The 9,247-nt window shown below is 67.1% G+C and overlaps 1 protein-coding gene across 1 annotated transcript; it reads left to right on the top strand.

Moving 5' to 3' along the window:
* The first annotated feature begins 2,029 nt into the window (after positions 1–2,029).
* On the top strand, positions 2,030–9,245 carry SPIRE2 (spire type actin nucleation factor 2). Its single transcript, XM_054640836.2, has 15 exons — positions 2,030–2,344; positions 5,168–5,205; positions 5,385–5,744; positions 6,010–6,090; positions 6,231–6,395; positions 6,476–6,562; positions 6,672–6,780; positions 6,856–7,025; positions 7,105–7,255; positions 7,368–7,501; positions 7,740–7,874; positions 7,947–8,014; positions 8,144–8,171; positions 8,415–8,530; positions 8,616–9,245. The coding sequence occupies exons 1-15, from the start codon at positions 2,035–2,037 to the stop codon at positions 8,830–8,832; spliced, it is 2,169 nt and encodes a 722-aa protein (XP_054496811.2). The 5' UTR covers positions 2,030–2,034; the 3' UTR covers positions 8,833–9,245.
* The last annotated feature ends 2 nt before the right edge of the window (positions 9,246–9,247 follow it).

The following is a 9,247-nucleotide window of genomic DNA, read 5'->3' on the forward strand; positions in this document are numbered from 1 at the left end:
ATTATTCTGTGATTCTGTGATTCTGTGACTCAATCTAGAGCCAGATGTCAGCGCCATGGCCAGGGGCTGCAGCTGGGCAGGATCCCACACGGATCCAGCTGGAGATGCCACTGGCACTGTGCTCCCAACTCCCTGCAGCACATCCCACCTGCCCACGATGCAGGATCCTGCATGGATCCAGCTGGAGATGCCACTGGCACCGTGCTCCCAACTCCTGCAGCACATCCCACCTGCCCACGGTGCATTGGAGCGTTCCCAGAGAGGCACGGACACCTTGGATCACCTAAATCCCTTCTCCCCTCTCTCAAACCCCAGGGCAGCATGCAGGGCTGTATTTCCCACTATCCCAGCTCCATTATCCCAGTTTCTGCCCCAGAGATGGAGCTGCACTGTTCATGTTCCCTGGGAAGGGTTTTTCTGCTCATCCCAGGCTCTCTGACAGACATCTCCAGCCCTGCAGAGCTCTTTGGCCGTGTGGGACAGGAGAGCAGCCATGTGTCAGCTCTGTCCCTGTCCCAGCCCTGCCAGCACAGCTCTGGGATTGATTCCAGTCTATGCTCATCGGTTAATGGAGCTGAGCCAGGGCTTTATTCTCCTTCCATCATGGAAATGGGAAGCTCATCATGAGGAGAGTGTTCATTTGCTCGCTCTGACCTTTCCCATGCACTGGTTGTCCTTTCTGCTCTGTCAGGACCGTCCTGCCCTCCCTGTGTGCCCAAAGGTGATCCTGCTCTCATGTCAGACTTTCCCAGTGGCTGTGGGATGCCAACCCCACACCATATTCCCATGGGATATTGTCTCTCTCAAGACTCCAGCTCATCCTGGCACCTCACCCAGCTCCTGCTGCTCCTGGCCATGCCCAAACCACACTCTGGCATCTGGAGCTCTGGTCCTTCCCCCCAGGAAGTTTTCCTGTCCCAGCCTGGCCCTTTCCCTGTGCCAGCTCCTCATCCCAGCCGAGTGCCCCAGGGCTCTCCCAGCACCCCACAAGGCAGGCTCCTCGTGGCAGGAGTCCCCATGGGCACCGGCATCCTGTGCCATCCTGTGCCATCCTGTGCCATCCTGTGCTCCTGCCCTGGTTCCTGCTCGAGTGTCCCCAGGTGACCCTGGTGCCAAGGCCATCGTGTCCCTGCGTGTGCTGCCCCACACGTGGCATGTGGGCTCCGTGGGGCAGGAGCCAGGGCTGGGGCTGAGACACGCACCAGGGCCACCCTGCTCCTCTTGGGGCACAGGAGGGTCTCGTGTCCCTCGGGTGTCACCAGCACTGCTCTGTGCCCACGCTGGCACTGCCCCTGTCACACGCCCTGCAATCCACGGCTGTGCCCAGCTGTGTGCCCTGAACCCTGCCCTCTGCACCCAGCTAACCCGGTGCACCCTGCCCTGCTCCCAGCCTGCAGCCTGGGCGGGCCGAGCTGTGCTGGGCCGTGCCACACCGTGCTGGGCCGTGCCACACCGCGCTGAGCTCAGTGCCATGCCAAGCCATGCCATCAGTACCGAGCTGTCCTGTACTGTTCTGAGCTATACTGTGCTGAGCTGTGCCATGGCACTGAGCTCTGATGTGCCCTGCTGAGCCATGCCGAGCCGAGCTGTGCCATGCTGAGCCATACCACACCGTACCACGCCACACTCTGCTGCCCCATCCCATTCTGTGCCAAGCTGTGCCAAACAATACCGAGCCATGTCACACCGTACCGAGCCGTGCTGCAGCGTTCCGCGCCACACCGTGCCATGCCAGACCGTACCGAGCTCACCGCGCCGTGCCGTGCCCCACCGTACAGCACCGTTACTGTACGGTACCATCCCGAACCGCCCGTCCCGGTACGGCCCCACGCCGCGCCGTCCCGAGCCGCCCGGTGTCCCCCGGCGCCGATTCAGCCCCTCCCAGCGGGCGTTTGCGGCGGGGCCGGTGCCGGTGCCGGTGCCGGTGTCGGTGCCGGTGCCGGTGCGGGGGGCGTGGTCTCGCTCAGCGCCCCGCCCCTCCACTCCGTGGCCCCGCCCCCGCCGCGCGCCCCACGGTGCGGATGGGGAGCGGAGATGGGCGTGGTTTGTTGGGGCGTGGCCCCGTGCGGCCCCGCCCCGTCTCCCCCGCCCGGCGCGCCCCGCCCGCGCTCGGCGGTGCGGGATGGGGCGATGGCGCGGGCGGGCGCGGGGCCGCCGCGGGAGCTGTCCCTGGAGGAGGTGCTGAAGTGCTACGAGCAGCCGCTGAACGAGGAGCAGGCCTGGGCGCTCTGCTTCCAGGGCTGCCGCGCCGCCGCCGCCGCCCCCGTGGCCCCCGCGCCGCTCCGCACCGCCGACATCCGCCTCCGCGCCGACGGCTCCCTCCGCCTGCCCGCCCCGCCGCACGGTGAGGGCCGCCGCCGCCGGGGGGGGCGGGAGCGGGCGGCGCCCGAGCGGGGGGGGGGGGACGGGACGGCACCGCCGAGCGGGGCTTACCGGGTTTTACCGCGGTTTACCGGGGCTTACGGGCATCAGGACTTGCTGGGGCTTACCGGGGGACACCGGGGCTTACGGGCAGCGGGAGCGGGGCACCGGGGTTTGGCGGCAATGGGAATTATCGGCACCGCGGGAGCGGAGCGCCGGGGTTTACCAATGTTTAGCGGGGCTTACCGGCAGCGACACCCGGGACACCGGGACGTACTGGCACTGGGGCTTATCGCAGCTTACCGACGCTGGGAGCAGGGCACCGGGGCTTACCGGCACCGAAAGAGAGGCACCGGGAGCGGGGCACCGGAGATTACCGGCACTGGGATCCGGAACCGGGGCTTTCCTGCTCCGGAGCTTAGCAGCACAAGGAACGGGGAACGGGGACTTACCGGCACGGGGGCATCACAGCTTACCGGCACCAGAGCTAACTAGCACCGGGATCCGGGATATCGGGACTTACCGGCACCGGGGCTTGCTGGTGCAAGGAGGGAGGCGCTGGCATTTACCCGCACCGGTGCTTGCTGGCACCGGGATTTCTCGGCACCGGGACCCGGGGCACCGGGACTTACCAGCACAAAGAGCGGGGACCTGGGACTTACCGGCACCGGGACTTACCGGCACCGGGACTTACCGGCACCGGCAGGGGGTGCTGCACCGGCGTCGGGGACGTGGAGGGACCGAGGGTACCGGCAGCGGGGGGGCACCCGCAGAGGCCCCGGCGGGGAAGAACCGGTACCGGAGAGGCAGATGGGGAGAAGTGGCACCGGAGAGGGGGGCCAAGCATCGAGGCACCGGCAGCAGGGAGCAGTGCAGGGGGGCACCGGAGAGACTGTGAGGACGGGGAAAAGGGCCGGTCCCGGCACCGGGGAGCAGGAAGGCGGCACCGGCAGGGACGGGGGTGAGCCCCAAGCCCCGGCCCCGCAAGGGGACTGACAGTAGCACTGCCGGTACCGGTGCAGGGGCTGCCCCGGGGAGGGGGTGGGCACTGCTATCAGACTGGTGTGGCACTGCTCCCGGCACTGGCACCCACAAGGTCACTGGAGCCGGGTGACCCAGGGAGGCTGGAGCCAGGTGAGGGTGTTTGCGTGGTCCTGGCAGCCACCATGGGGCTGCAGGACACACAGCAAGGACAGATGGACGGACACATGGACACCCATACAGCACATCCACGGGCACCACAGGGATCTTGTCCCCCATGCAGGCCCCGGGAGTGGCACAGGGACAGCCCCATCCCCGACCTTTGCCCTCCCAGCCGTCCTCCCGCAGGTGGCTGCGCTGCCAGGTATGGCTGTGGCGGTTCCGGGTGTCACCGGGCTGGCTGCCAGCAGTGACACCGGGTGGCCACACAGCCACGGGGAGCACTTGGAGCGTGGCCAGCGCCTCCACCCCACAGCCAGGCCACCGGGGATGGCTCCTGGTGCCGTGGGGTCGCTGTGTGGCCTCGCCCACACTGGGCAGGGACACTGCGAGGTCACCGTGTGTCCTCGGTGCCGGGGGCTGAGCACACACCCGGGTGCATCAGGTGGCTCCGTGCCCAGGACAGAGACACGCACGGGCAGGGCACGTGCCCATGGCAGCTGGGCACGGCGTGGCCGCACTGGCTGCACTGGTCCTGCATGGGAATGGCCCCACGCCCTGCCCTGAGCCACCGCAGGGCTGGAGCCGGTGTCACCTGCCAGTGCCACCTGCCAGTGCCACTGTGCCACCTCCTGCTCTGGGTTGCTTCTGTGCCAACCTGAGCCACCTCCCCAGGGATGAACCAGTGAAGTCTTCACAGTGAAGCCTGAGGCTGGGAGGGCTCCGGGTGCCTCTGGGTGCCACTGCAGGTGGTGGCACCAGCCTGGCACATGGCTTTGCAGCTCTGCCAGGGCACAGGGCTGGATCCGGGCTGGGTGAGCCAGCAGCACCTTCTGGAACAGCTCCAGCCCCCCATTCTATGGGAATTCCCCCTCAGCTCTGCCCCAGTGACTGGCAGGAGCTGCTGGGACTCACTGGGTGGCATCCCAGGGGCTGGTACTGCGGTAGGAGCCGGGCACAGTCTAGGACATGGTTTTTTGATGGGTTTGTTTGTGGTACCATGGCAGGGCCACCACTTGTGCTGCCTTTCCTGTCCATTCCTGGCTTGCACACGGCTGGCACACGACTGGCACATCCTGGTGGCTGCCGCATTGATCAGCTCAATGCAGAGCTAATGATGAGGGAAGCAGAGCCGGGAGCCCTGGGGACACTGCAGAGGCCACTTGTGTTCCTTTCCCTGCAGCTGCCAGGAGGGCTCAAGCTGCCCACAAGCGTGTCCTGGGCTCCCTGTGTGTGCCATGCTCCAGCTGTGGCTGCCAGTCCCCACACTGCCATGCCTGTGCTGCTGGTGCCCACGCTCCTGCTGTCCACACTGCCAGTGCCCACATCCCACAGGGGTGCAGGGGGCATCTCTCCTCATGCACGCAGAGCTCTCAGCTCCCTCCAGCCCTGGTGATGAGGGGTACATGGGTGCTTGTGCCCCCTCAGTGTGCCCTTTGGGAGGGCTGTGCCAGCCTGTCGATAGCAGGGCTCAACATGCAGTGCCCACTGTCCCTTGGAGCCGTGCCCTGGGACCAGGAGGGCACAGGATGAGCCAGGGAAGGAGGGAGGAGCGGGGGGGGGTGTGAGCAGCTCAGGGTGGAGTGGGTGGGTACCGCATCCCTGGGTGGTGCAGGGTGGGGTGCTCAGCACGGGGCCGTGCGGTGACTCTGCCCTCCTCCCCCAGACCTGCCCGCGCTGCTGACGCCCTCTGCCGAAGCCCAGGTACGTGGGGGCCGGTGACCTGCCCCGTCTGCCATCCCAGCCCGCTGTGGGCTGGGCACGGCCGCTTGCTCCCCTCACCCGGGGCTCACAGGTCCTGGGACGGGACCCAGCACCGAGGAGGGGCCGGGGACAGCTGTGCCAGCGTGCCTGCCGTCCCCTGCCGGTGCTGTCCCCCGCAGATGGTGCAGTCGTTGGGCTTTGCCGTGTACCGGGCGCTGGACTGGGGACTGGATGAGAACGAGGAGCGGGAGCTGAGCCCGCGCCTGGAGCAGCTCATCGACCTGATGACCAACAGCGACTCCGAGGACAGCGGCTGCGCCACGGCCGACGAGGGCTATGGGGGGCAGGATGAGGAGGAGGAGGGCGGCGAGGGGCAGCCTCGCTCCGTGCGCACCTTCGGCCAGGCCATGCGCTGCTGTGCCGCCCGCCTGGCCGACCCCGCCGGCGCCCCCGCGCACTACCAGGCTGTGTGCCGAGCCCTCTTCGCTGAGACCGTGGAGCTCATGGCCTTCCTCGCCAAGATCCGCGACGCCAAGGAGGTGAGCGTGGGTGCCCGCTGCCACCACGGCCCTGCCGAGGAAGCCGCCTGCAGCGACGAGGGGCTGGGGAGGCTGCAGTGCCCCCTCTGCCCATCCCAGCTAGGGCTGCTGGTGCCGGTGTTTGGCTGTGCAGCCCCTCCCAGCCTGCTGTGCTGGCTGGGAATCAGGAATTGGGGTTCACCTCAGGGCTGCAGCCCCGTGGCACAGTCCTGGCTGGACCTTCAGCACCACCAGGACAAGGTGACAGCATCTTGTGCCTCAACAGCTGCTGCAGAAGCTGAAGGAGGATGAGGAAGAGGAGGAGCGGCCGGCGGCGGAGCTGGGCAACCTGCGCAACACAGACTGGGTAGGGCAGCGTGGCTGGGCACGGGGCTGTGCTGGGCACTGGGGGATGCTGACCCCGTGTCCGTGTGTCCCAGGAGGGTGTTGACACCGTGTCTGTGTGTCCCAGGAGGGTGTTGACACCGTGTCTGTGTGTCCCCCCAGGCCCGGCTGTGGGTGCAGCTGATGCGGGAGCTGCGGCACGGTGTGAAGCTGAAGAAGGTGCAGGAGAAGCAGTTCAACCCTCTGCCCACCGAGTACCAGCTCACGCCCTTTGAGATGCTCATGCAGGACATCCGTGCCCGTAACTACAAACTCCGCAAGGTCATGGTGAGCGTGGCCGCCGTGCCAGCCCCTCACCCCCCATCCTGCCACTGTCCAGCCCAGCACTGACCCCCTGCCCTCCCCAGGTGGATGGAGACATCCCCCCCCGGGTGAAGAAAGATGCCCACGAGCTCATACTGGACTTCATCCGCTCCCGGCCCCCCCTGAAGCAGGTGAGTGCCAGCGCCGGGCCACCTCCCTGGCATGACAGTGTTGGTAGGTCCCGTGGGTGCCATCCCTGAGCCATGGCCACACCTGAGGTCCCATCTCTGCACCCCACAGGCATCAGAGCGGCGGCTGCGGCCGCTGCCCCAGAAGCAGAGGACGCTCCACGAGAAGATCCTGGAGGAGATCAGGCAGGAGCGGAAGCTGCGGCCCGTGGAGCAGAAAGGTACCGATGTCCCCTGCCCGCTGTGCTGTGTCCCATGTGTGCCACCCCCACGGCGCTGAGCCCATCTCTCCTCAGGATACAGCTCCCTGCCCTGCATCCCCCATGCCTGTGCCGGCCGCCTGAGCTCCAGCTCCTGCCTCGAGCTGTCCCTGTGCCCGGCCAACGCCGTCCCCGCGCGCCCGCGGCCTCGCGTCCTGCTCAAGGCACCCACCCTGGCCGAGATGGAGGAGATGAACCTCTCTGAGGCAAGGGAAACCCTGCAGAGGTGGGGACACACGGGGGTGCAGGGGTGCCCTCGGTGACACGGTGCCCATGGCCTTGCAGGATGAGGACTCTCCGGGCACGGAGGTGCCGCTGAAGCGGGATCGCTCCTTCTCAGAGCAGGACCTGGCACAGCTGCAGAGCCAGCTGGGGGGGGACCAGGCTGTGCCCCGGGACCCAGAGCCACTGCAGCCCGAGCCCCGGCCCCGCTCAGGTACTGCCGGGGGTGCCCATGTCCCTATCTCCGGGGCTCTGTGCCATGCCTGTCAGCAGTGGTGGCACCAGGCAACACATCCTTGCCACGGCCTCCCTGTCCCTCCCTGCAGGCTCCGTCCCTGCCAGCTGCCACCCGCTGCCAGATGGCCCAGCCCTGCCCCGGGCTGCCCTCGGCGCTGTGGAGGAGAGGCCAGAGGATGGATCCAGTGCTGCCCCCGCCAGCAGCTCCAAGCACCTCTGGCTGGTGGGTTCTGGGGACACCAGCTGGGAGCACTGGGGCTGGGGACACCAGGCAAGCATGACCATGGGCACAGGGCAGCCTGGCACAAGGACATATGGTGGCTGGGGGTGTCCTTGTGCCAGGGATGCTCTGCCTATGCCAGGGATGCTCTGCCCATGTTTGGAGGCTCTGCCCTGGCACAGGAGTGCTCTGGACCGTGCCCTGTGCCACAGTGCAGTGTGACATCCCCCCTGTCCCACAGGAGTTCAGCCACCCCGTGGAGAGCCTGGCCCTGACAGTGGAGGAGATGATCAACGTGCGCAGGGTGCTGGTCAAGGCTGAGATGGAGAAGTTCCTGCAGAGCAAGGAGCTGTACAGCAGCCTGCGGAGGGGGAAGGTGGGAATGGGGACGGGGGCTGGAGGGACTGGGGGGCCCAACTACCCCCAGCTTACCTTGCTCTGCCCACAGGTCTGCTGCTGCTGCAGGGCCAAGTTTCCTCTCTTCTCCTGGCCCACGTCGTGTTTCTTCTGCAAGCGGTGAGCACTGTGCTGAACTGTGCCATGCTGTGCCAAACTGTGCCATGCTGTGCTGTGTCACGGGGCTGGGAGGGCGGCAGCAGGGTCCCCACAATGGGCCCTCTCACCCACCTCTCTCTGTGTTCCCAGGTCTGTCTGTAGCTCCTGCAGTCTAAAGGTAAGGGACAGGCTCTGGGCAGTGCCACTGTGTCCCTGTCTCTGCTCCTCACCCTGTCTCTCTCCTGACCCACCTTCTCCCTGTCCCTGCCCCATCCCACTCCACTCCTGTCCCACCTTGTCACTGTACCCATCTCTGAGCTATCCCCATCTCTGTGTGCCCTATCCGTATCCCAGCCCTGTCCTATCCCTATCCCGTCCCTGTCGCTGTCCCTGTCCCCGCCCTGACTCCCGCATTCCGCAGATGAAGATGCCTTCCAAGAAGCTGGCCCACATCCCCGTCTACGCGCTGGGCTTCGAGAGCCTGCCGGGCTCGCTGCTGCCCAAGGCGCCGCCGCTGCGCCGGAGGGAGCCCTTCCAGTGAGTCCCCGAGCCTTCCTCCCTCCTCCTCCTCCTCGTCCCCCTCCTCCTGCGGCGGGGGCTGACCGAGTGCCCTGTGCCGCAGTTCGCTCTCGGGGCCGTGCTGGCGCCGGGTGGAGGAGGAATTCCCCCACATCTACGCCCAGGGCTCGGTCCTGCGCGACGTCTGCTCGGACTGCGCCGGTTTCGTGACGGACGTGGTGAGCTCCAGCCGCCGCAGCGTGGCCGTGCTCAACGCCAGCGCTGCGAACCGGCGCCACGCCAAGGCGCGCTCCCTCTACAGCGACGCGTGGCTCCCGTGAAGGACGGGCCGGGAGCCCCGGTGACGGTCGCCGCGGGGGTGCCGGTCACCCCGGCCGGCACAGCCCCCCGATGTACATATATACATAGGATGGATACACACAGCTTCTATATTTATATACGTTATGGACCAAGGGGCGAAAGGACCCGTTCCCGCTGTCCCTGCCATCCCCTCGTGTCCCTGCCGCCAGCCCCCGAGGGGATGGATCCTGCCGTGGGACACCCGCAGCCCCCGGGAGGACGGATCCCGCTGCGGGGCGGCTCTTGGGGGATGGATCCTGCCGTGGGACACCCGCAGCCCCTGCGTTCCCCGCTTCTGTGCCAAGCCCTGGCTGTGCCGGGGTGCCCGGTGCCCTGGGCTGGCATGGCTGTTCTGTACGTCCCCTCCATAATAAACCTGCTGGGCTGCCCTGGGGC

The sequence above is a fragment of the Agelaius phoeniceus genome, chromosome 12 (genome assembly GCF_051311805.1).
Source record: "Agelaius phoeniceus isolate bAgePho1 chromosome 12, bAgePho1.hap1, whole genome shotgun sequence".
NCBI lineage: Eukaryota > Metazoa > Chordata > Aves > Passeriformes > Icteridae > Agelaius > Agelaius phoeniceus.

Excerpts from the sequence above, each read along its gene's own strand:
- SPIRE2 (XM_054640836.2), top strand. The coding sequence starts at position 2,035 with ATGGGCGTGGTTTGTTGGGGCGTGGCCCCGTGCGGCCCCGCCCCGTCT. Across the intron at positions 6,781-6,855 it reads GCGGCCCGTGGAGCAGAAAG|GATACAGCTCCCTGCCCTGC; the intron begins GTACCGATGTCC and ends ATCTCTCCTCAG. Across the intron at positions 7,026-7,104 it reads AGGAGATGAACCTCTCTGAG|GATGAGGACTCTCCGGGCAC; the intron begins GCAAGGGAAACC and ends ATGGCCTTGCAG.